Raw genomic sequence first — 25,383 nt, forward strand, 5'->3', positions numbered from 1 at the left:
GCGCCGCAGCCGCCGGCCGGCCCGCAGACTCCGGCGCCCGCGCCCCCGATCCGCGCGCAGAGCAGCCCCAGGCCGCACGTAAGTCCCGGGCCAGCAGCTGGACGGCTGCCCCTTAGCGACCGCAGGGGGCCCCGGGGCTCGGGGGCTCGGGGGGAGCTGCGCCCGAGGCCGGGCCGGGAGCCGGGGCGCCCGGGATGCGGAGAGAGCTGGTGACCTCCGGGACTGCCCCGAGAGCGCGCACGAGGCCCCTTTTGCGAGCACGGCGGGCAGCTCCGCCTTGGGGCCCGCAGCAGGACCACGTTTTTGTTCCCCGCGCTGTGATGATCCGCTACTTGGGCCGCGCGGGCTGGGCGCCTCGGCGGGTCGAAGAGTCTGCTCGCCTGCTCGGTTCGCGCGTTCGCTCCCTTCCCGGGGCCAGGAGGAGCCGTGAACTTGGCTTTTTCTCGGTGTGCGGCGGTGACTGACGCTCTGAGGTTGCTTCGGGCCGGATGGAGAAACCCTGGCCGCTTCCTCTTTCGGGACCCTGCGCTCTGCAGAGTCTCTGCCTCCTGGCCTGGGCTGCCAGCCTCCTCTTCCAAAACGCCCCTTCCCCCTTTAAAACCCGAAGTGCTGCAGAGCACAAAGGGAAAGTATTCTTACTGCAGCGGTGGGAACCTCATTGTGCCTTTTGGCCCCTGCCTGCTGTGCCAAGGTCCCCTTATGAAAACTAGAAGGACCAGGTGGCAGCGGCGCCCTGGGTCCCAGTTTCCGGGTCCCTGTGTGCTTTCTGGATTTGACCTAGGGCCTTTCTCTTTTACAAACCGCTTGTACTTGAGAGAGGCCACAGCCCAGCTGTGAGCTCACCTGTGGAGGTGAAGCTGCACAGGGAGTGGCAAGAAACAGGTGGCCTTGCTCTTGCTAATGACATAATTGGCTGTTGCTTCTGTGTCTCCCCTGCAGCCTAAGTGGTGATCCTTGTTTGCTAATTCCCTGTGTGTGGCTGCTGCAGGCCCCTCTGCCCTCAGACTTTCCATTGTGGGCAAGGCTGTTCTCCGGCCACATCCTTTTCACAGGGTTAGCCAGTTTCAGACTCTGGCTTTCTGGGGGCAGAGATCTGAACTTGTCACCTGTTGTCATCTTCCCAGAAGTTGTGTCCTCCGTGGTCTTGCATCAGAGGGCAGGGAGGGGCAGAAACTTCTGGCACAGTTGCCCTGCTGAGAAGGTGTTGTCTGGGAGGAAGCTGGCTGGTGCACAGTGTCCCCAGGAGGCTGTGACCCACAGCCCACCCGTGCAGCCCAGGGAGAGCAGGGTTGGACCCGGGGAGTGTGCTGGTCCCAGTTCTCAGGACAGCCTCCTGCATGCCAAGCAGGAGCTCATCCAAAGGAAAGGGGCCTTGGGAGGGAGGGAGGAGGGGAGGGCCTTGCGGTCTGCACCCCAGGGATGAGAAGCCGAGGAGGACTTGACGAGCATTGCCTGGGTCTGGACTCAGAGACTGCTCACTCAGAAGCAGCGCCGGCCGGTCTCAGCATGCCACCAGAAGGAACTTCCAACAACCAGGGCGCCCTGGCAGGTCCTGTGCTGCGCGGCCGTGTCAACAGCCACGGGGACCACCAGGGGTTGCCCCTGAGCCCCAGGAGTTGGAAAGGGGCAGCACAGCAGCCCACGAAGTGTACTAAAGAAGGAGCAACTACTGCAAGTGTGCCAGGGAGCTGGGAAGTGCAACTGAGCTCAGGGCCCACACCAGGCCATCCTGGACCCCTGCCTGATCCAGTCTTGCCAGAGAGTAGGGCTGTGGGGATGCCGAGAGCTTTTACTGATCCCCAGGGCTGCTACTAGCTTATTCCATCCCTCGTGTGAATCCGAATAACACTTCGTGCCATTTAGACAGGGACCTCAGCTGGGTGGACATAGCCAAGGCTCACAGCAGAGCAAGCAACCCTGATAACCAGCAATTTTGAGGGCTTAATGTTTGCCACCCTTCCTTCTTTTCTTTTCTTTTCTCTTTTCTTTTCTTTTCTTTTCTTTCCTCTCTCTCTCTCTCTCTGTCTTTCTTTCTTCCTTTCATCAGTAGCCTTCTGAAGTCCTGTTATACCCCTTTTACAGATGAGGAAACTGAGGCACAGAAAAATAAGATAAACAGGAACCTGGAAGCTGAGTCCCAGTCACTGAGCATTTACAGACCACCCCCCCCCCCAAAAAAAAAAAAAAAAAAAAAAAACAAGTGAAGCCTGTAAAGCTAATCTGGTTGGGGACCCTCCTGAGAAAGGAAGAGCCTTTTCTTTGTTGAAGGAAAATGCCTGCTCTTAGCAGGGTCAGAAGCTTATCTAGCTAGCGGAAGGGGAGGGGAGACGAGGTGGCCCTGACCATGGAGGCCTGGCCCAAGCCTGCCTGGCTTTCCTTCCTAATGACTGTGTGATATGAGGTGGCAGATCCAGTTTAGGGCCCGCAAGCGGGTGATGAGTAAGTGCCACCTGGGTGTGGTGCCGAGGGAAGATGCCATAGACGGCTGCACACAGGGCGCCGAGCGAGGCAGGAAGCTCTCCCAGGAGGGGAAGGAGGTTGGAAGTGTCTGAACATGCTGTCCTGAACTGCCACCCCCAGCCCCCCCATCCAGGTCCCCTTGCCTCCCTAAGTCCTGTTCACCTACAAACACCTTCCCCAGCTCTTCCAGGAGATCCATCCCTAGGCTCCATCTCACGGGCCTATGGTGTGGCCACTCAGCTTCGCACTGGACGTCTCAGCCCTTTGCTGGTTACAATCAAGCCCTTAGATGTCTCCTCAGAGGCTTGGCTGTGCCCAGCAGATTGCCCCAAGGCTCGTGTTAATCGGGATGGTGCCACCTCTCCTGGGGTCGGCTCTTAACTATGCCCGCTCAGAAATAGTTTCTACAGTTTATAGAGTGGTTTAGACTCAGGCTGCTGAATCAGCCCAAGAAAGCTCCCGGAAGAGGGTGTACAAGTCCAAAGGCTAGTTTATTAATTTGCAAGGGGACTTGTGGACGTGACACAGACTTGGTGTTGTCTGGGCCCTGCATCCTGGGCAAGCCAGATGGGAACCCAGAGATCAGAAGAAGGTGGCTGGTGCTTAGCAGAGCTAGAGTGACGGCCAGGCCAGTGGAGGATTCGGCCATGGTGTCCAGTAATGCTGGGCTGTGTGCCCCTCTCTCTGGCCCTCTTGCCAGTGGTAAACCAGATGCTAAGATCAACCTGGCTGTATGCATCTCCTTGGCTGGTACAAGGTAGACTTTTCCCCTTAGCTCCCAGCTACATAGATTTGCATTTGCCACGGTTAAATAACTATTGTGCAGTCTCAAGGTTTATAGGGCCAGGCCCCCTGGGCAAATGCTATAATGCAAATTAAGAGGATGGCCTGGTAACCTGGATGGGTCCACAGGAAGCTAAGCTAAGAACCTTGGTGCCTGATCAGCAGAGAGACCGGGTGCAGCGGCCTGGAGTGAAGCAATGCCTGCTGGGGTTGCCTCAGGCCACCTGCCCTGCCCATTGGATTGCTCAAGCCCTCTTTGGTCTCTGTCCCCTGCTCCTCAGAGCCAGTGCCCCAGAACCAAGGAGATGTCACCTCATGGCCTTTGGAACAGGACCGAGTTGGCTGGACTGGGCTGAGTCCAATGCTCAGGAGTTGGTTATTCTCAGCAGTTGGGAAGGGCCTTGACTATTACAAGCCTCAGTTTTATCCTCAATAAAATGGGGGCAACCCCTCTGAGAGCTGTTGGGAGGGTGTGGCCAGATGATGCGCAGAGAGCAAGTCTGGGCTCCTCAGGAGGGCCGCCGGCGGCCAGGCATCTGCAGTCTCTGCTGACTTGGGCTCCCAGCTGCCCCAGAGGGCTGGACTAAGGCGAAGCCTCTGGGACCCAGCCGGGGCAGAGGGCAGCAGGAGCTCCTCCGTGTCCTTCTGCAGGGCTGGTTTGCAGCTGAGGACAAGGCTGCTGGCTTGACCTTTCCACTGACCCGAGGGGGAAAGTCAGGTTTAAGGCGGGGTCTGTGATAGGCATCCAGAGAGGAGGGAAGCACGAGGGGGTGTTCTGGAGAAGAAGGAGGCTGTTTGGGAGTGTCCAAGAGGCCTCTAGGTCCGCCTCAGTGGTTTGGGCCCTGTGGTGTTTTCCCACAGAGAACACCTCCCCCTCTATCCACATGGTCCGCCCCGTGACATCAGGGGAATGGAAGCACCTTACAGGTGACATCACTGTTGCCCAAGGCAACACCTCCACCTTAAGGCAGCCTGGGAGGGGAAAGACCAACCCCAACTGTAAGACACATGTTGAAGGGAAAGGACATCGAAGTGGGGACATCCACAGGTCTGTTGCTCAGAGGCTGGGGAGACGGCAGGCCACGGGGAAGGGGAGAGGAGGGCCGTGGCCTCCAGGTCTGTGGTAGGGTGGGTGGGGCTTTGGGCTTTGGGTTTGGCCTCAGGGCAGGGAGCTCTTGGTGTTGACGGCTGGCTCCCATCTCACGTGCTTCTCTGCGCCTGACTCCTGTCTGTGAGGCGGGAGTGAAGGAGCAGGGGTGGGACAATCCGAAAAGTGACTTCCCGTCTTTCCCCATGAAAAAGTGAGAAATAGGAGTGCCCACGTCTTTCCTTACTGCGGGGGCTTCCACGTCAGTCAAGCACAGGTTATTCACCTGTGATATGGACAGCACTGTGCTAGGGACTCAGAGGCCGTGGGAGACCCCACGAGATAGCCCAGCTGGAAAAGCAAAGTGGTCCAGGTCACCTCCCCTGGGGATCCTCGATGGGTTAAATGAAACCTGTGGCATTCTCCCCCCTCCGCCAGGAGCTCCTGCAGGGAGCTGGGGATGTTTGAGCTACACTTGCTGTCTTAGGAGTGGTGTTACAGTCATGGTCGCCAGTTGCATCCCACCAAAGGGAGACCCTGGGGAAGGCACCGTTCACTGGGCTGAACGCGCTCAGCCATCCTGATGTTCTTTGGCCACTTGTGGCTTCGGCCACGTCTTGGAAGATGTTGCCCTCGTTAAGACAGGAAGTCCTCAGCAAGGGCTGCCGGGTGCCTGCAGGAGGCGGGAGTGAAAGATGCCGGGAAGGGAGGACTGCCCCCCTCCCCCTGGGGAAGGGAGGACTGCCCCCCTCCCCCCGGGGAAGGGCGAACCACGAGATGTGGTGGTAAGCTCTGTCTACAGGAGTTTCAGGGCAGGAGCTGCCTCCCTTCCACCCTGGAGGTCTCTTACGAAAGTCTTTGCCTCGTGCAACTGGGCACAACTTCAGATGCTTCCCTGGTGTTTGGCGTAGCAGTGGCTAATGTCATAGCCCTGGTGTCTGTATGATCGTGACTTCTTCAGGTTAGAGATGAAAGCTAGAGTATCCTTAGCAGAGAGAGTATTTGCATTCTTCTGTTTCCAAGTCAGGCCTCCAAAATCCATTGTCGTGACCTTTTAGAAGTTCATCAAAAGAGGATAACCTTCTTAAAAATCATGGCTTCGTTAATCCAGCACAGATTCTTAGCAAAGCCACCCTGAGGTTTCTTCTTCCCAACAGCCCCTCAAGGTAGGTGCCATCACAGTTTTACAGGTGAAGAAGCTGGCCCAGAGAGGTCAAGGGGCTAACCCGAAGTCACAGAGCTGAAAACAACACAGACAAGATTCAAACCTAGACCTGCTCCTTCTGGAGCCTCGAGCTCTTGATGCTACCTTAGGCCGCCACGTGGACACCATGGCCCAGTGTGCGTGAACACAACGTAAAAATGCCACCGAGGTTGAGTGTTAAAAGTGAAAAGACAGCAGAACCACCACCAACTCCAGGCCTGAGCCCCTGGCCTCCTACCCCGCGTCGACCTCTGTGATAGGAACATAGAGGGCTCAGTCTTGCCTGTTCAGTGGGGTCAGTAGCAAGCAGTACTAGAGAATATTCAGAGCACAGTGGGACTCTCAGATAAAAGTCCCTGGGAAAAATACTGCGCCACAATTGTGAAATGACTCACTTCCAGGTGAATTTCACAGTGGGCCACAGCCCACTTACTAACAACCTGTTAGAGGAGGGGCTCCGCTTCCAAGCTTTCTTCCTCGGGTCATTTTCCTGAAGGCAGGGGAGTCTCCTGCAGACCTGCATCAAACCAGCCAAGGGTGTTGTCCTCCATTCGGCCCTGCCTGCTGGCTCTGAGTCACGCGCTCATTCCCCGCTGTTCTCCTGGGAGCCTGTCTCAATAGCCTGCTCGCAGCTTGGACCCGCCTGCCACTCATGAAAGGGGCCTTTGTTTCCCGAGACTTTAAGAGGGCAGGACCACAGCAGGCAGCAGGGAAGGAGGGCAGAGGATGCTTGGGCCCCGCCCCTGCATGCTGCCCCCAACACACAGGCTCCCTTCCCCCACCTCCGGGTCTAAAGAGTCCTCAACCCCCTCTCCTAACCAGCTGCAGAGGTCTCAGATGGCCCAGGTCACACTCTGGAAGGAGGGGCCTTGGAGGTGGTGAGGCCTCTGCTTCATGCCCAGACTCCATTTCAGTTGTCACCTGCATAAGGCTGCCACAAAACACACCAAACACCGGAGTTAAGGAAAGCGTTTATTGGGGGAAACTAGACAGACCCGAGGGAAGGGGTGAAGAAGGAAAAAGAGAGAGAGAGAGACAGAAAGAGCCACGTGTTCAGAACAGGTCCTCTTAAAACTTTCCCAGGGAGCGGGCAGGGAAGTAGGAGCAGTGAATCCCATTAGGATGGGAGTGGAGCTGACACCAGTGGTTGGGCTGTGTGGCCACCTGGCTTCCAGCAATGGCAGCGGGGGCTAGAGCCTAGGATGGTGTCAGGGTGTAGATCGCGCCATAGATAAGGCTGTGCCATTTTACTAACAACCTACCCTTCAGTAAGTGTTGCACAGACATCAGCTCATGAGCAGCACTGGAAGGTTGTAGACTTGAGAGTGGGCCAGGCCTGGATTCGAGGCTTCACCACTGGGTCCCTTCTCTGTACAATGCAGATGAGGGCGTGCCTCCGAGGTTGCACATAGAGCATTTCGCCTGAGCCTGAAGTAGGTGATGCACTGATTGCCGTTGGCTGAACCCTCCATGGAGTGTCAGGGCTCCAAGGCTTGTCCAGTTTTCTCCGGGATGGGAGAACAGCTGGCCAGTCTGCCAGAAGCAAGTTCTCTGCTCCTTCCCTTCCCTCATCGACTCACCCTGTACTCCTCCCTCCATTGATCTCACCTTTCACAAGGGTCTTAAGCCAGGAGGCAGGAATGCAGGGGCGAGGCAGCTGTGGTCAGGTAAACTCACTGCTGTGTTCACGGTGTTCATGCCTGGTCTTTTCTCTCTATGAACCTTGGCAGGAGTCCACCTGCAGTGAGGGCTGGCCTGGGACCCTGCTCATGCTTCCCCTCCCCCAGGCTCCCACCCCAGGAGTTCTTTGCTTCTCTCACTGCAGGGTGCCTGTCTGGAAGTAAGAATTCAGAAGTTAACTTCATCCAGGGCTTCCCTCTCCATCCCAGGAATTTGAAATTCCTGCTCCAGTGAGGAAAGGCACTGAGGATCTTTCATTCTAGTCCTGACTCCGTTCTGTGATGGGTTTGGTCAACAAGCCCTCCTGTGCAGCGGCCACCCCCGTCCAGTACTGGGTGCTTGCACGTGGTAGAGGGACTGTCAGTGTCAGCCCTGCAGGGAGGGAGGGAGGAAGGAAGGTTGCTGCCCAGCTTCCTGGGTCACCGCATGTCTTCTGCTCACTCTGTGGCAGCCTCTGGCAGCCCTTCCAAGACACTGAGTCGTTGTCGCAGCTTCTGGAGGAGCTGCATGGGTGTCAACCACACTCTCTTCCAGGAGACCGTTATTGACTTATTATTTAGTTAAAAGGCAGAGTTAGAGAGAGCCTCCATCTGCTGGCTCACTCCCTAAATGGCCACAATGGCCAGGTCTGGGCCAGGCTGAAGCCAGGAGCCAGGAACTCCATCCTGGTCTCCAGTGTGGGTGGCAGGAACCCAAGGACTTGGACCATCATCTGCTGCTTCCCAGGCACATTAGCAGAGACTTACATTGGAAGCAGAGTAACCAGGACTCAAACTGGCACTCTGATAGATTTTTAAATCTTTTCCTAAGCAGCAGCTTTGCTCGCTGCACCACAGCATTCACTCCCCAAGGCTGACCTGTGGTGGATAGTTGTTTGGTGCAACAGTTAAGACATCCACTTGGGATGTGCCTGAGTTTGAGTCCTGGCTCATCCCAATTCCAGCTTCGTGCTAATGCATCCTGGGAGGCAGCAGGTGATGGCTTGGATCCCAGCCCAACCACATGGGAGACCTGGGTGGAGCTCCAGGCATCTGACCTGGACCTGGCCTCACCCCAGCTATTGCATGATTTGAGGAAAGAACCAGTAGATTTGAAATCTCTCTCTCTCTCTCTCTCTCTGCCTTTCAAAATAAGTAATTTTTTAAAATTCTATTGTTGAGTCCGAATTTCCCAATCAATGCACAAGGCACAGTCACGGATGCAAAAGCAAAGGTTTATTTGTTACCAGCGGCTGGGACCCCCTACCCACACACAGCCCATTTAGCTGTGCACAGGCAAAAGGCCCCCTTGTTTGCATAAGAGAGGTTTTTATAGCCTCACACTTGCAAGGGTGCAGGTCATCTCATGAGTAGGTTACCTTTTTACTCTCTATATGGCAAGGTATTGGGACCTAACATGTTCATTGGTTCATTTAAACATAAAGACTATATACGTAATGTGGTGGGAAGGCCACACAAAGGAGATGGCATGGGGAGGAACTGGTGGGAAGCATCGGGCCATAAATTCCAGGGGAGCATAGCAGGCAAGCAAGCAGCCAGAGTACAGAAGTGGAACCGGCATTTAGCAAGCTAGGGACTCTAACCCCTACACTATTTTTTTTTTTTTTTTTTTTGACAGGCAGAGTTAGTGAGAGAGAGACAGAGAGAAAGGTCTTCCTTCCATTGGTTCACCCCCCAAATGGCCGCTACGGCCGGCACGCTGCCAGGAGCCAGGTGCTTCCTCCTGGTCTCCCATGCGGGTGCAGGGCCTAAGCACTTGAGCCATCCTCCACTGCCTTCCCGGGCCACAGCAGAGAGCTGGACTGGACTGGGACAGAATCCGGCACCCCAACCAGGACTAGAACCCAGGGTGCCAGCGCCATAGGCAGAGGATTAGCCAAGTGAGCTGCGGCACTGGTCTAAATTCTATTTTTTAAGAAGGGAGATACCTGACCTGCTCACCACTTGAATGTCAACATCAATGTCCCTTACAAAGCACAGATGTGCACGGAGCTAGAAGTGGATACTATGGCCCTAGCAAGTGGCTGAGCAAGGACTCAAACCCAGGCCATCTGCTCCCAGAGTTTGAGCCACACCTACTGTACTCTAAGCCTTACAGACTATCAAGCTCTTCTTAGCTGAAGAACTTTGGAGTGGTCCTTCCTTGGGGACAGGCATGTGTTCTTCGTGTGAAGTCAACATTGCCTTTGGCTGTTTGCTGCCCGCCCCCGTCTGCATGTGGACTCATGCATTCAGCAGGCATCACTTAGATACCTAAGGCACAGTTCAGTAGAGCGCACACGTCACTTACGGCTCCAGCCCCATGGCTGGAAAGTGATGCGACCGCAGATTGCTGCTATGGCTTCGTTCTGTGTAACTCACAGGGAGTGTAACTGAATGATCTAAGATAATCCTAGGCACAAGTTTGCTCACTTTGCTCCATGCCTTATGGTCAAGGCCCCCGGCTTTCTGGCAAGGAGGCGAACTGGTTTGTTCTGACTTAACAGGCGTGGGAGGCAGGCAGACACCCGGCTCCATTGTGCAGGCCAAAGAGCAGCCACAAGCTCTTAAGTTTTTTACAATTGGGTTGGCCTTACCCCTTGCCTTTGTGCCTCTTATTGTTCCCCATTTAATAGGATGAAGGTATTTTTAAATCTTCATGGACACAGATCGTATGTGTGTGTGTGTGTGTGTACATGTGCTCTGAAACCCCAAGAGCCTCCCCTCTTCTCCTCCCCCCACTTCCCCTCCCCAGCCCAGCTGGGGCCCAGGTGTTGTGTCAGGTACTGCCTAAACCGCAGGGGACCTAAGCCAGGGACGGGGGGTAGAAGAGTCTGGGATTTCACTGTGGCCAGGATGTGGGTAAGAGAGCTGTGGGGAAACTGGCTTTTCAGCAGCCGTGGGGATATCCTGGGGTGGGCGGCTTTTCCCCGTGCCCTGGAGGCAGGGGTCTGGCTGCAGCTGGCCTCTCTTTGTTCCCATTCCAAGGAAGGCTGGGCCCAAGGGGCAGCTCATTTGGTTGCATCCATCCCTGGTGTCTGTGCAAAGGGGCGGGGAGTGGTGGGAGTGGTGGGGGTGGGGAGTAGGGAAGGGCTTTGTTTTGCTTCCCTTTTCACTTGGTTCCGCCGGCCCCTCCCCATCAAGTCAGTGCGTCTGCTTTGTCTGAGCCGCTTCCCGCCAGCGCAGCTCCCCTTCCCAGCCCTGCCAGCCGCTGCTGCTGCAAAAGTGCAGATTTGCTAGAGCGTTGGCTGCTCTGCTCAGTTTGGAGGCAGGAGGTGCGTGGAAGCCAAGGGGGAGAGAGACAAGGGGGCAAGTTTTGGAAGCGCTGGCCGATCCCTCCCCCCAGCTGGGCATTAATGTCCCCTCTGTGGGCGAGATGGGCCCACAGAGGCAGCCAGCTCCAAGCCCATGTGGGACAGTAGGAAATGGTTAGTGTGAGGTGTCTCATCAACAGGCACCTGTGATGGTGCGTGCAGGAGGGAGGTGGGAATCCCAGGGGTGTAGGGAGCCTTCCATGCACTCTCACTGCCTGCGAATGACCTGTCTCTACCCAGTCCTGAGGAAAGCGGTGTCTCCGGCGAGCTTGGTGTGCACTGGGGTCCCAGGATGCCACGTGTCCTTGGTGCAGTGTGCAGGTCTGTGCTAGGCACTTGGGGGAATGTAGAGACCAACAGCAGTCAGCCCCTACCCTGGAAGAGCTTGCAGCTGAGGGAGGCAGTGGGACAAGGTAAGAAGGAGGCAGGCGGCTGATAAAAAAGCAGGATGGAGTGAGCCAGGGTACGGTGGGGTGACCCCAGCTCCCAGGCGCATTACTAGAGCGGACTGCTCAGTCTCCATGCCTTGGGCTCCTACCTGTGATGGAGCCCATGGTGCCCTCCCCCGGGTTGCTGCACAGGTGAAAGGCACTAATTCCGAGAGGAGCTGGGTGCCAGGCACGGCTGTCACCTACTCAGGGCAGCGGCCGCTTGCCTGCCCTCAGAGAGGCTTCTCAAGAAGCCTGTCCCCCTCTTCATGTCTGCTCTTCTCAAGAAAGAGGGACTGGGGGCCAAGAAGGCCCCCCGGAAGTGGTTTCTGAGGTGGGCTTGCTAGGAGGCCCATTGGGCAGAGTTCTGCCAACAGGGACGGGAGGCATGGGCATGAGGGAAATGGAGATGTCCAGGGTGTGTTCAGGACAGGAGATGATCCATCTGTAGGGGCTGGGCTGGGCAGGGAGGGAACCGAGGCTTCCCCTGGGGTGGTCAAGCCAGGCCCTGGGCATCAGACCTACAACTCCGAGACGTGTGCGGCATGGAAACTGGACACCAGTACAAGGGGGAGGAGGGGGACTGTCAAGATCGAGTGTTAGGGAGAGCTAGAGGAACTGACTCCAAAGGTCCATACGGGCATGTGAGAGATGGGATGCTCTCCTAGGCCAAGTCAGAAATGCTGGGAGAGGGAAGTACTGCAGCAGAAAGAGAAAGTGGGCAGAGAGAGGAGGTGCGTTGCCATGGAGACTGCGTCAGTCTCCTGGGGCTGCCTAACTGAGGGCTTCAAACAGCAGATGGGGACTCTGTCCCCACCTCTTCCAGCTTCTGCTGCCTCCGGTGTCCCTTGGCTGTGACCACATCACTCCCGTCTCTGCCTCCATCTCCCATTGCCTTCTGGCCTGCTTTTCCTTTTCTGTCTCTTCATAAGGACACTTGTTGTGGGATTTCAATTAATTAATTAATTAATTTCTCTGAGGGACAGAGCTCGCATCTGCTCTTTCACTCCCACAATGCCTGCATCGACTGAGAACTGGGAATTCAATGCAAATCTCCCCCTATGTGGGTGACAGGAGTCCACTTGCTTGAGCCATCAGCACTGCCTCCCAGGGTCTGCATTAGCAGGAAGCTAGAGTCAGGAGCCAGACCTGGGTATCAATTCATGCACTTGGGAATGGGACATGGGCCTCATAACTGGCATCGAATCTGCCAGGCCAGGGCCAGCGCTGTGGCATGGCAGATAAAGCCCCAGCCTGCAGTGCCGGCATCCCATATGGGTGCCAGTTCGAGTCCCTGCTGCTCCACTTCCAATCCAGCTCTCTGCTATGGCCTGGGAAAGCAGTGGAGGATGGCCCAAGTCCTTGGGCCCCTGCACCTGCATGGGAGACCTGGAAGAAACTCCTGGCTCCTGGCTTTGGATCGGCACAGCCCTGGCTGTTGTGGCCATCTGGAGAGTGAACCAGCCGATGGAAGACCCTCTATCTCTCTGCCTCTGCCTCTCCGTAAGTCTGCCTTTCAAATAAATAAATCTTAAAAAGAAAAAGAAAGAAGGAGAGAGAGAGAAAAGAGAGAAGGAAAGAAAGAAAGAAGGAAAGAAACTGCCAGGCCAAATGCCTGCTCCTTGACGTTGGATTTAGGGCCCACCTGGGTAATCCTGGATGATCTCATCTTGTGAGCCTTAATTAAGCCACATCTGCAGAGACCTCTCTTCCAAGGTCATGTTCACTGGGGCTGAGGATCTGTGCAATAGCACATCTGGTTGAGGGCTGCCATCCCAGCCACACAGTGGTTGTTGGATTGGAGATGGCCTGAAGGAGACAAGAAGGGTTGTGGACCAGGACTCAGGAGTCACAGCTGCCGTTTCTGAGCCTTCCTGGTTTCTGTCCCTTGTCACTGCTTGTCTTCCCTTCTCTCTTCCCTCCCTGCAGCCTGGCTGCAGACCCCAGGCTTCTGCATCTGTCCTGTGATGTCCTTGATGTCCTATGGGCCAGGACCTCTGCTGTCGGGAGTCAGCAGGGCAGCTGGACAGAGGGACACCCTGTCCTTCCTGGGAGATTGATGGCTTCCCTGTCTTGTCCAGCCTCTGCCTGTGGAGAGTTCCACGTCAGCTGGTGGAGGGTGGGGGGCAGGAAGGATGTGACTCTCCTGCCAGAGGTGGCAGGGTTCAGGCTGCTGTCCTTCCTGCGTCTCGGCTGGCTGGCCACCCTGGTGACCCCAGTCCTGCGTATGGGGTTGGCATCCTGGTGACTTTTGGAACTCCTCCATCCTCCAAGAGTTAGACCTTGAGGGAACCCAGTGCTGTTGGCAGGTATGACTGAGCACCCCCTGTGAGGCCTGGCACCATGTCCACGTGGGAACAGCCGAAAGACCAGCTCCCGCCCTGTGCCCACTTTGCCGCTGACTCACTGCTGGGCTACCTTGATGGAGCCCAAGGGGTACGAATCTCTCCTCTGCTCCCCCATCCTCACCAGGGTACAGTCTTGACCCCTGATCCTCCTGAGCTTGGAGTCCTGCTCAGTCGGTGTGGGGTCTCCCTTGGGGTGGCAGAAGGGCAGTGGGGGCTCAGGGTCCTGGGTCCTTGGGACCACGTGCCTCACACTGCACTTCTGAGCAAACACACCCACATAGTGAAGAGCCTCAGGCTGCAGAGTCCCTCTCTCACTTCTTCTTGTCCCTGGAGAGACCGTGGGGAAGAGACCCCAGGCCTGGTGCAGGGTCTCAGCATCGCCAGCTGTGATGATTCTGCCCAGTGTGGCCACTGGGGCCCATGACGAGGACGCCTGGGTGTGGGGTGAAAGGTCAGGAAGGGGACCCAGACACAGAGGAGAGTAGGTTTGCTGCGGAGGTGTGTGTGAGGGGCTGCAGACCTAGGGCTGCAGGCTCTGGGTGGACCCTAATGTGCTATATTTGGCTCACTTTTTTTTTATAGGCTCATATGGTTTTAAAGGAATTTTAGAAAAAGTGGCCAATGTTTAGAAATTGGGGGACTTTGAGAAGATCTGGACACCCATCTTCCGAGTGCCCAGACTGTGAGATGTGGTGGCTGTCACCTTCAGATCAAGCACCTGCTGTTCCATCCTGGGAGCAGTGCGCCCACCCACTCAGCTCCCCACGACAGCCACTCACGTTCCCCAAGACCCCTCAGGGACTTGGTTTCAGCCCTGTCCTCAGGAAGAGTGACTGGAGGTGGGAAGAGAAGGCGCCCAGGGGTCCACAGTGGGGTCCGGAAGGCATCCCGGCTGGAGGCCACAAGCCAGGCCCTGCAGCTGGGAGAGCTGGAGGGTGATGGGCGGCCCACCCACCTACTTTCTCAATTATTTTTCTTGGTCCTCTTCCTTCCTCTTTCTTTACTTCCTTTGTCTACGCCTCCCTCTCCTGCCAGGGCACAGGCCCCACAGATCCTCTCTTCTACCCCTATTTAGGGTACAGGTGAAGAGAGATCCTGGCCAGAAATGTCCCCAGGGAGAGCCCAGAGGCCTTGCCGTGGCCATGGCAGAGGCCAACTCGGCCCACCATCCCGGAGGGCTGGGAGCCGGTCATGGTGGGCAGTGCTGTATTCAGAGGGGCTGTTTCTGAGCCGTCTGTGCCATGTCCTGAGTTAGGCCCAGCAGAGGGAGTTAGTGGAGATGGGTGGTGCCTGCACAGTTGCATCTGCCCTGTGCATGATGAGACCCCCACATCAGCACGTTGCTGGTTCCGGCAGTGTGTCGAGCCATGGCCTGGTGCACTGTGGTCTGCAGGAGGACACCCTGAGACCGTGGGTCACAAGGCAGGGACCAGTGGATGAGCTGACACGGTAAGGAGCAGGAGGCTGTTCACGTGACTTGCAAGAGTTCCCAGAAAGGTGAGATGGCACTGCTTCCGGGCAGGCTCCCAGCAGAGGGGCCCCTGAGCTGGCCCTGTACAGTGGGTGCATTGGATTCAGCAGGGAGGCTGGTCAGGCTCCAGTGCGGGCAAGGGCTTTGCTAGAGAGAAGCATGGCATTGGGCCAGCTGTGGAGGGAGATCCCGCCCAGGGCTCCACCTTCAAAACCAAGAGCCAAGGCCCACTGGAGCTCTGCATCCACAATGTCCTTTCTCCAAGTTTGTCCTCCTGCTCCAAGGCCTGGACAGCTTGGGGGACAGCCGACCTGGGTAACTGCAGGTCACCGTTGATGACAATGCCTCGGGGGGGGGGGGGTGGCTGGCCTGGCCCACTGTTCCCATTCAGCCTTCTGGGAGGATGAGGGGCAGCCCCAGCCACTTAGAGTCACATGCTGCAGACCAGGGAATCTTACAGGTCCGCCAGCGAGCCTCCCTGCCCGTCAGTCTCTTCACTGTAAGGTAGGGATAATGCAGCTGCCTGTCTGATGTTCTGAACATTGCATGAGGAACCCAGCCTGGCCTGGGGTGGCTGCTGTGCCAATGGCTCTAAGTGAGAGAGAGCACCCTTACTTTCACCCCCTGTCCCCTGGACTCCCTGCCAGATGCCACCCAGGGAGGGCCCATGGGCTGATGCCTACCTTCCTATCTAGGCTCAGTTTCTTCATCTGCAAAATGGAGTGTTTCGGGTACAGTTCTACACTCTGACTTTCTTAAATCCATGGCTCTATTTTCTCCCAAACAACTCTGCCTTTTTAACTAGGACTGCAAAGCCTCAGCATGAGGCCGGGCCTGAAGCAGGAGTTTGGGTCTCCCTTGGCTCCTGCTTTATTAGAGGGCCTGGAATCTAAATGGTGGGAAGGGGACTCAAGTAACCCCACCCCCACCCTGGGGCCTGGGTTAGCACGCTCTTCTCTGCCACCAGCCACCTCCTTCATTCCATCATTCCATTTCGTAAAGCCGCTCCAGGATGCCAGGGCCAGGGCGGCTTTTGCTAAGGCAATTAGCTCTGCTAATTGCCTCTGAAGACTGGGTGCAGGGCAAGCTCTTGGCGAGCTCCAGAATCTAGCTGCTGCCACACTGCAGAGCCCCACCCTCCTCCCACGGAGCTTGCCTGCCTTGGCAGGAGTGGCTCTCAGACCCGAGGCACTCAAGCCACCTGGGGGGCTGGGTAAAGTGCAGATGCTGAGCCCCACCCTGGAACTTCTGACAGGCAGGTCTGCCTTTGTGCCTGATGATTTGCATGTCTGATGATGCCCATGATGACCTCAGAACCACAGTCCCTGAGGGGACAGGGGCCTGAGAAATGGATCCTGGTGTTCTGCAGCTAAGGCCCAAGTCAGCCACCCCTGGTGGAGGGTGGGGGAGCACTGGGCTCCTCCTGCTCCTGGTTCGTGGTAGGAATTCTGTGTTGGATGTGGGAAACAGCGAGCCCAGGGGTTTCACATGGACTTCTCCTCTACCGTCGGGGCAGGTTAGGTGTCCCAACAAGGAGGAATGGAGCTTTCTCCACCCCTTGTGTTTCCACAGCCTTGCGCCCTCATGGCTCCCACGGCCCCTACTCCTCTGTGGTGCCAGGGCACTCCTGCAGCCTCTGACACACTGCCCCTCCCCTCTGAGCAGTGTGCGCTTTGCAAATGTGGCATCGTGGGAGACACCTAGATGTGGCAGGTGCAGGCCACGTGTCAGCCCCGCTGGGACTTTCCTAGAAAAGTGCTTAATCGCGTGGGCTTTGGTTAGGCCACCTGCGAGATAGGGCTCACACCCACCTCTCAGAAGGTTGCTTCCAGTGAGGGCCTGAGAAACGAAGCTGTGGCTGTTAGTCAGCTCATCGTGATGTTTGCCAGACGAAGCTATGGTCCAGGAGAGTCGCCGGCCTGGGGTGGGGGTGGGGGGATGCAGCAGTAAGGGACCCCAGTGAAGGAATGCACGTGACTTTCTCCTCCAGGACCTTAGGCTTCTGGAGGATCCTAAGGTCTCCAGGGCCCTCCCGGAGACCAGTGGGAGGGTCTGAGTAAGCCCCGGGTCCTGGCCAACCACCTGCAGCTGCTGCCCGGGCCGCCCAGCAGCCAGCGTCTCACTCCAGCCCCTACTGCCCCGTGACTCTGGCCTTGGGCCAGGTTAAGTTTAGCTGTGGACTGCATGGACCCTCCTCTCTCAGGGCAAGGGCGGGGGTGGAGAAGAATTCAGCAGGCTTCCTGCTGGCTTCTTGGCAAGGGGACAGAAGCCTTCCAAGTGACCCAGGTTTATTCTCAAACGTAAGCAGAGCAATCGATGTCCTGGAGCTCAGGGCAAGGAGGTGGTGGACACACTTGGAGCTGGGGGAAGGAGGCTCTTTGGGGTGGGGTGTGCATCTATGGTTTGCCAGAGGCTCCCAGCTGGCTGTTCTGTCCCTAGAGTCTTCTCAATTTAAAAAAAAAATTTTTTTTGTTTTCATTTTATTTGAAAGATAGAGATCTTCCATCCACTGATTCACTCCCCAAATGCCTGCAAACAGGGTTGGGTCAGGCTGAAGCCAGGAGCCCCGAACTCAATCCCAGCCGCCCAATGTGTGTGGGACCCAAGAACCTGAGCCATCACCTGCAGGAAGCTGGGTCAGAAGCAGAGGAGTGGGAACTCAGGCGAACCCCGCCTCGCACTCCAATCGATGATGCGGACATCGCAAGCAGCACCTGAACCTGCCCTCTCCATGTGTTTAAACAGCCCTGTTGTGACCGCTGGGGTCCCAGGGCAGGGTTCTGCATGATGTCGTGTCGGAAGGGGAAGTAGCAGAGGCTTCAGACTCAGCCCCGTGTAGCAGCCAGAGCCCTGTTCGCTGTCTTGGCCTGGCTCTTCCTGCTCCTCCCTCAGGGTGCTAAGGATTCGCCAGCCAATGCAGAATCTCAGAAGGAGCAAAATGAGAGCTGAGATCCAGTCCCAGGGAGGGAGGAGGGGAGGCAGCGGGAACCCCTGAGCCGCGGGAGGACGCCGGCTCCGAAGGCTTCTCCCTTCGCTGGTTGGCAAGGGCGGACAGAGCCGCGTGCCGAGGAACCACAGGAACAGTGGGACGTTCTGTGCTCTCAGAGCACTTTTGAGCTTGTGTCCCTCCACACCCCCAGGGGACTTGGGCAGGGTGAGTGTGCACAGCAGCAGGTGAGAAAACAGGCCCTTGGGGGCCCAGGGCAAGAGCTGCACTTTGTGGGGCGTCTGCTGTGTGCCAGGCACCATGCTGAGCACCTACAATGCATCACCTCACCTGAGCTTCCCAGCATCCCTGTGGAGGAGGGACTGTTACCAACCCCACCTTGTCCAGGAGCCCAGAAGAAGCCCAGTGGGCCAGCCCAGGTCGCTCAGCAAGGCTCAAGGCCCCGTGTGCTGGGCACTGCTTCTCTGGGGCCTCTTGTTCATAACCCTGCTGCTGTCAGTGTTGCCACGGGCAGCCTGCATCCATCCAGAGGCCCTTGGATGGACACCTATGTGGCCTGTGCCATCGTGAACTCCCGTAGGCAGCATCACCTGCACCCTCCCAACCCTCCACAGCTCTGCTTCTGAGAAAACTTACTCAGGAACAAGCATTTTGCTAAGGGCTTGATGAGCATTAGCTTATTTAAGCTTTATAGCAGCAGGCGTTGTCACTCCCTGTTGACAGGTGAAGACACTGATTTATCCCAGGTCGTGTCCAGTAGCTTCACATGCTAGCTTCTTATTTATTTACTTATTTATTACAGAGAGAGAAAGGGGGAGAGAGAGAGAGAGAGAGAGAAATCCATCTTCCATCCTCTGGCTACCTCCAAATACCCACAAATAGTCGAGACTGGGCCAGGCCGAAGCTAGGAGCCAGGAACTCAATCCAGGCCTCCACGTGGGTGGCAGGGACCCAGGTATTTGAGCTGTCACCTGCTGCTGGGTGGAGAGAAGGAGGGCTTCCCAGTGACAGGGCTTCCGTGGCACCACTCCTCAGTTGGTGGCATCTGACTCTGAGTTGACACGGAAATGGACTTCCTCCACGGTTAGGCATTGCCAGGGCTGTGACTGTGACTACTCAAGGCCTGCTGTGCCCAAAGGTGACTGCCTGGGCTACAGGGACCCCAAAGGACCTCAGAAACCCTAAATGACCTCCTAGCCGACTGCTGCCTGACACTGCACTGTTAGCACTCCACACTTTTATCTTAACGCTCTCCTCCGCGTTAACCACCCAGCCTCAGTCCTGCCTTGGAGCTCCTGGCAAGCTCTCCAGGGGTGTTCCGGTTATGTGGAAACAGGGACCCACCTGCTTCTGCCATTACCCTGCTGCTCTTTGGCTTGGGAGGAGAAGCTGGCTCGCCGCCCTGTCCTTTTCCTCACCTCACCCACCTTCCGGCGTGACTTCCTCCACTTTCTCCTGACCCCACGTCCTTCTCTGGGGGACCCATACGTGCTTCCGAGCTCAGCTCTGCAGCCTCTGCTGCAGCCGGACCTCCCTCCAGCCTCCTCGCTGGTCGCCGCTGGCACCTCCAGCTGTGTGTAGGGTGAACGTGAGTCACGTCTGAGCAGCAGCCTTGCCAACTCGGGCAGTCTGCGTCTTCCTCCGAGCTGGGGACAACCTGCTCCTCGTGACAAACCCCTGCTCCTAAGCACCATGTGGGCCAGAACTGCATCCTGCAGAGTCAAGATCAGCAGCTTAATTAAGCCAAGGGGACTGGGGCTCAGGCCTGCCCAGGAACTGCTGACGGCGGTTGTTGGCACGCCTGGGGTGGTGTGGGCTGCGTTCTCTTTGTCATCCGACAACAGCTGGCTGGCACTTGGCCAGCTGCCGTCTTTGCTGGAAGGAGGCCTGGCAGTGCTGGAAAGAGCAGACTGAGTTCCCGAGCTTCCTGCTGGGGAGGGGAGAGGTGCAAGACTGACACTAAGACAGGCGTCCCAGACTTTAATATGGGTGGCGTTTGCTGTGACTTGAACACGATGTAGCTTCCAAGGATTCTAACTTAGGACTCCAAAGTCCTCAATTAATGGTACTTACAGGATGGAAACTCTCCAATTATGGTGTTCAGGAAGTGGGCCCGGTGAGGGGGCGCTCTCAAGAGGGTTGTGATGGAAGCCTGACGGGGCCCCAACCTCTCTGCTTGCTGGCTCACCGCCCTGAGCCCAAACAGGGGAGCTGCTCTCGAGCAAACCTGCGTCTCCAAAACTGTGAGCTTTTCTCCCTCTGAAGCAGGAGCTTTGGTTATTTGCTGTAGTAAGTGAAAACTGGCGAATACGGTGTTAAAGTACAGATCCTGATTCCACGGGTCTGAGGGCGTGGCGGGGAGGGGGCGAGGGTCTCCTTTCCCAGCAGGCTTCTAGATGGCACAGCCGCTGCTCTGTGGATCCCACTTGGAACTGTGAAGATTGTCAGGGTTAGTTCCTCTCCAGAGTCTCTTGAGACCTAGCTATCCCCTTATCCCGGGAAGGTGGAGTGCCTCCTGCAGAGAAAGACCAGTGCCTCATCTCTCTGGCTGTCGCAGATTGCCCCAGGGCAAGACTGAATTGGTGGGGCCTTCCAGGTCAAGGGGAGAGGTTGACCTGGAGGGAGATTCGGGCTCAGAACTGCGTTGGAGGTGGTTACTGTCCGAGGAATGGGTGCTGGGCACCGGTCACTGGGCCATGTGGGTAGCACGGATCAACACAGCCCTCAGTACTGTGGCCCTGTGGGATGCTGATGCTTTCCTCTAGTACAGGGAGGAAACCAGGGCTCAGAGAGGTGACTTAACATGCCCAAGGTCACCTTCAAGGACAGAACTGGCTTTGGAGCCTCTTGTTCTTGACCATGAGGCTTTGCTGCAGGAAGAAATACTGACTCCTTGGGCAATTAGTGGGGGGAGCACAGATATTTCACTCAGGGCCACTTGGGTTTCAAGTGATGGATAAACAACTCCAGCTGACTCTGGTACTGACTTTGGTGGCTAGCGGGCCCCAAGGTGATGGCTTTGTGTAGGTGGGGGTCTGCTATCCTTTGTGTTGGTGTCTTTCTCGGGCAGGCTCACCTTCCTGGTGGCAAGAGAGCTGCCAGCACAGCAGTTATAATCCTGTTCCCTGGGCAACCCTAATGGCAGGGTGAGTCTGTCTCCCCATTGGTCCCAAAACATCCTACTTCTGTCTTCATTGGCCCAAATCAGGGCACATGCTCATGCCTGAGCCAATCACTGTGGCTGTAGCTGGCTGGGCACAGCAGTCTGATTGTCTTGGGCCTGGGGTATGTGCTCCCTGCCTGAAGCTAGGAGCTAGGTTTGTCCCTGAACTGGCTTTAAGGACAGGGCAGAGAAGGGGGTGGGGGCCCAGGGACCATGGGCTGCTGCCACCTGCAAGAGGAACGCCTGGGCAGAGGGAAAGAGACGTCCACCACAGGTGTAGGCCTTTGGTGCTCTTTCTCCCGAGGCTAGATAGCAGCACGTGAGGCCACTGCAGGGGGCAGTGCATTGGGTGGGAGAAGGACCAAGGTGTTGGCCGCACCATGGGCAGAGGGTGGTGCGAGGGTGCAGGAAGAAGTGGGATCCCAGGAAACTGAGGGTAACCCATGGTCTCTCTCTGCCTCTCTCTGTTGCCAGGAGAGCTCCCGCCATGGCCATGGGGCTCTTCCGGGTGTGCCTGGTGGTGGTGACGGCCATCATCAACCACCCGCTGCTGTTCCCGCGGGAGAACACCACCATCCCTGAGAACGAGGAGGAGATCATCCGCAAGATGCAGGCACACCAGGAGAAGCTGCAGCTGGAGCAGCTGCGCCTGGAGGAGGAGGTGGCACGGCTGGCGGCCGAGAAGGAGGCCCTGGAGCAGGTAGCGGAGGAAGCGCAGCAGCCGAACGACACCCGCGCAGCCTGGGACCTCTGGAGCACCCTCTGTATGATCCTCTTCCTCATCATCGAGGTGTGGCGGCAGGACCACCAGGACGGGCCCTCCCTTGAGTGCCCGGGCGGCGATGAGGATGAGCTGCCCGGGCTAGGGGGCACCCCGCTGCGGGGCCTCACCCTGCCCAACAAGGCCACCCTCAGCCACTTCTATGAGCGCTGCATCCGGACAGCCACGGCCGACGCTGCTCGCACCCGGGAGTTCGTGGAAGGCTTTGTGGATGACCTGCTGGAAGCCCTGCGGAGCCTCTGCAACAGGGACAGTGACATGGAGGTAGAGGACTTCATCGGCGTGGACAGCATGTACGAGAACTGGCAGGTGGACAGGCCACTGCTCTGCCACCTCTTTGTGCCCTTCACGCCCCCGGAGCCGCACCGCTTCCACCCAGAGCTCTGGTGCTCCAGCCACCCGGTGCCCCTGGATCGCCAGGGCTATGCCCAGATCAAAGTGGTCCGGGCCGACGGAGATGCCCAGGGCTGCGTCTGCGGCAAGACCAAGCTCGGGGAAGACATGCTGTGTCTCCTCCACGGCAAGAACAAGACGACGCAGCCCGAAGACAGCCGTATGGAAGACCTGCTGTGTGCCAGAGAGTCCCCGTACCTGGACACCATGCAGGTCATGAAGTGGTTCCAGACGGCCCTCACCAGAGCCTGGCACCGCATCGCCCACAAGTACGAGTTCGACCTGGCCTTTGGCCAGCTGGACACCCCAGGGTCTCTCAAGATCAAGTTCCGCTCGGGGAAGTTCATGCCCTTCCACCTGATCCCTGCGATCCAGTGTGACGACTCGGACCTGTACTTTGTCTCCCACCTTCCCAGGGAGTCTTCCGGGGAGACCACGGCCTGCAGCACGGACTGGCTCCTGTCCTTTGCGGTCTACGAGCGCCACTTCCTGAGGATGATGCTGAAGGCCTTACCGGAGGGCGCCTGCCACCTGAGCTGCCTGCAGATCGCCTGCTTCCTGCTGTCCAAGCAGAGCCGTCTGACGGGCCCCAGCGGGCTCAGCAGCTACCACCTGAAGACGGCCCTGCTGCACCTGCTGCTCTCCCGGCGGGCCGCCGACTGGCAGGCCGCGCAGCTCGCCGCACGTCTGCACGAGCTGCTGTGCTTCCTGGAGAAGAGCCTGCTGGAGAAGAAGCTCCATCACTTCTTCCTCGGCAACCGCAAGGTGCCCGAGGCTGTGGGACTCCCGGAGGCCATGCACAGGGCCGAGCCTCTCAACCTGTTCCGACCCTTCGTCCTGCAGCGAAGTCTCTACCGTAAGACAGTGGACTCCTTCTACGAGATGCTGAAGAATGCCCCGGCACTTGTGACCGAGTATTCCCTACACGTCCCCTCAGACCATACCATCCTGCCCCCAAAAGCTGTCGTCCTGTAGAGCACGTGGCACTTGAGGGCCAGGATGGGGGGCCTCTCACGTCCACAGCCCATGGTACCTGCAAGCCCCGTCCTGGGAACACGGCAGGCTTGGCTGGAGCCGAGGTTCAGCCTGCCACGAAGCCGGGCCCTATACCGTGTAGACAAAACAGAATAGCAGCTGGTTCACTCTCGTGCCATTGGGGCCTGCTGGCTATAGGCGGCCGGGGTTTGGAGACTGAGTCTGTGCAGTGTACTTTGGGAGCACCTCGGGTGGCCGAGATGAGTGACAGGACACTCTGGACCCCGAGTTGGAGCGAATACAAATGTTGATTTGGGTACAATTCATTCCGCTCGTCAGGAGAGGATCTACGAGTGAGCTGGCAGAGACCCAGGTTAAGACCTGGCACACCTGTCTCCTGGGACCCCTGGCTCAGCCCTCCAGGCCAAACCCCTGACAGACAGAGGTGGGACTTCCCAGCCTTTGATCCTTATGCTGCACAACAGTTGGGGTCCCATGGCGACTGCCACTTTCTGTTCTTTATGCTATTTGGAGAAAAGACTCAGTGACCCATGAATGTTTCCACTCCGCAGAACTGGGTCCTTGGTGGCAGAGAGGAGCTGAGAGTTGGCCACCTTGTTAACTACAGGAGTGTCCTCTTCTCCAGTGTGCTGTAGCCTGAGCACTGGTGGGTGCCCTTTACGTGCTGGGTGCCCGCTCAGCGGCCGCTCGCCTTTCTGTCTGTCCTGGCCAGTGCTGGTCTCTGTGACTGCCCATCCATGGCAGAGGCAGGACACTGCCAAAGGTGGAGGCTGGTCCCAAGAGAGGCACAAAGAGACAGGGCAAGGGACAGAGCCCAGTACCACAATGCTGAGGTCTGCTTGTGATCTGGCCCGGTACAAAATCGCAGAGCCAGAGGGTGAGGGCTGCTACAGCCTGGGTGGTCCTTGGGGCCCCAATCCTAGGGCTCGGCCTGCTTGGCACCACGAGCACCAGCCTGCAGGCCTCAGACCACCCCCTCCCCCAGTTCCTCACTGCACAGGACCCACCCTTTGTCCATGGGCCTTGCTGACCACACAGATGACCAGACCCAAAGAGCCCAGCAGAGGGGACCCAGAGAGACATCCTTGTCAGCACAGCCACCTGAGGCCGCCTCAGCCCCCTGGGGACTGTGCACAGAGGGCTGCATCTCTGGGCCTGCTTCAGGAGGGCCCAGCAGCCTGTGCACCTCCACTGTGGCTTCACTGGCCCTCAGGAGTGCCCCTGTCACCTTTGCCTGAGTAACCCTCACAGGGGACCAAAGTAGGAGGAGGACGCAAGAGCAGGGAGCGCAGCCACACCCGCACTTTCCTGCCAGCATCTGACCCGGCCACGCCTCCCAAACAGCATAACCAAGTGGACAGGGTGCCCGGACGAGCTCTCACCCAGCCTCAGAAAGCTCTGGAAGGTGGACCGTGGGCATGCCAGGAGACTCGGCAGTGACCGGGGCCACGGGGCCTGTGGGAAGTCCCGCTGTGTGACCTGAACAGGTGCTGGGTCTGCCTGTCTGAAGTCACAACCGCCAGCCGGTCGCCCCTGGGAATGCACCTGCTCAAGTGCACCTCTTCCAACAGCCCCGAGCCCCCTCTCTGTTCCATCAGGACTCATTTCCAGAACCAGAATCGTTTTCCTTATTTATTACTACCTGTGCCTTGCCCCCTCTTCATCTGTATCCCGTTGTGCTTTGAAGAGACCCCAGTAACCGAGAGCCGACAGCCAGGAGCCAAGCCTGAGCCTGGATCTCCCCCGGCCTCCCCTGTGCTGCACAGAATCCCTTCCGGCTTCTTGTTTATGCAGACAACAGGACTCGGTGGGAAACAGGCATCTTTTATGCACCAGCGCTGCTTCTGAGGCAGAGGCAGACGGCAGTGGGGCTCCGGGCGCCTCATGCTGCCTTATTTATACTAAGCGGAGAATTAAATTCTTACAAGGAGTAGAAACAGTCATGGTGTTTGTTCTTACATTCAGGAAGCCTGGGACCTCCTGGGGCAGGGTCTTCGAGGGGGTGCATTTCCTGACGGCGGGCAGCAGCTTTCACTCCTCTTTTATTCCTACACTTGCGGGGAGACTTTGAAAAATAACAAAACAGAACATTTCTGGGCTGTTTTTGAGGCTGCTTGTGCATTGCCCGTGGAGTTCCAGAAAGGGCCTTTGAAAGCCGTAGGGTCGCTTCCCGCTCAGGCCCTCGCTTCCCAGAGATGATATGTGCTATGAAATGCTGGGGGTCACAGAAAGCCTTTGGTGTTGGGTGAAAGACAGCCTCTTTAGGTGGAGTTGCTCCAGTCCTCAGGGACCCTGAGTCCTTCCCACTAAGGACAACCCCCTCCGCCCTCTTTCTCCAAGAAATCTTTCC

General features: G+C 57.4%; 1 protein-coding gene across 1 annotated transcript; it reads left to right on the forward strand.

Annotated features, from left to right (window-relative positions):
• Positions 1–24,992, forward strand: ITPRIP (inositol 1,4,5-trisphosphate receptor interacting protein). The gene is made up of 2 exons (XM_062214787.1): positions 1–78; positions 21,338–24,992. Exon 2 carries the CDS (start codon positions 21,351–21,353, stop codon positions 23,010–23,012), a length of 1,662 nt encoding a protein of 553 aa, XP_062070771.1. The 5' UTR covers positions 1–78; positions 21,338–21,350; the 3' UTR covers positions 23,013–24,992.
• Positions 24,993–25,383: the final 391 nt, after the last annotated feature.

This window comes from Lepus europaeus, chromosome 17, assembly GCF_033115175.1.
Source record: "Lepus europaeus isolate LE1 chromosome 17, mLepTim1.pri, whole genome shotgun sequence".
Taxonomy (NCBI): Eukaryota; Metazoa; Chordata; class Mammalia; order Lagomorpha; family Leporidae; genus Lepus; species Lepus europaeus.

Coding starts and splice junctions, on each gene's coding strand:
- ITPRIP (XM_062214787.1), top strand. CDS start 21,351: ATGGCCATGGGGCTCTTCCGGGTGTGCCTGGTGGTGGTGACGGCCATC.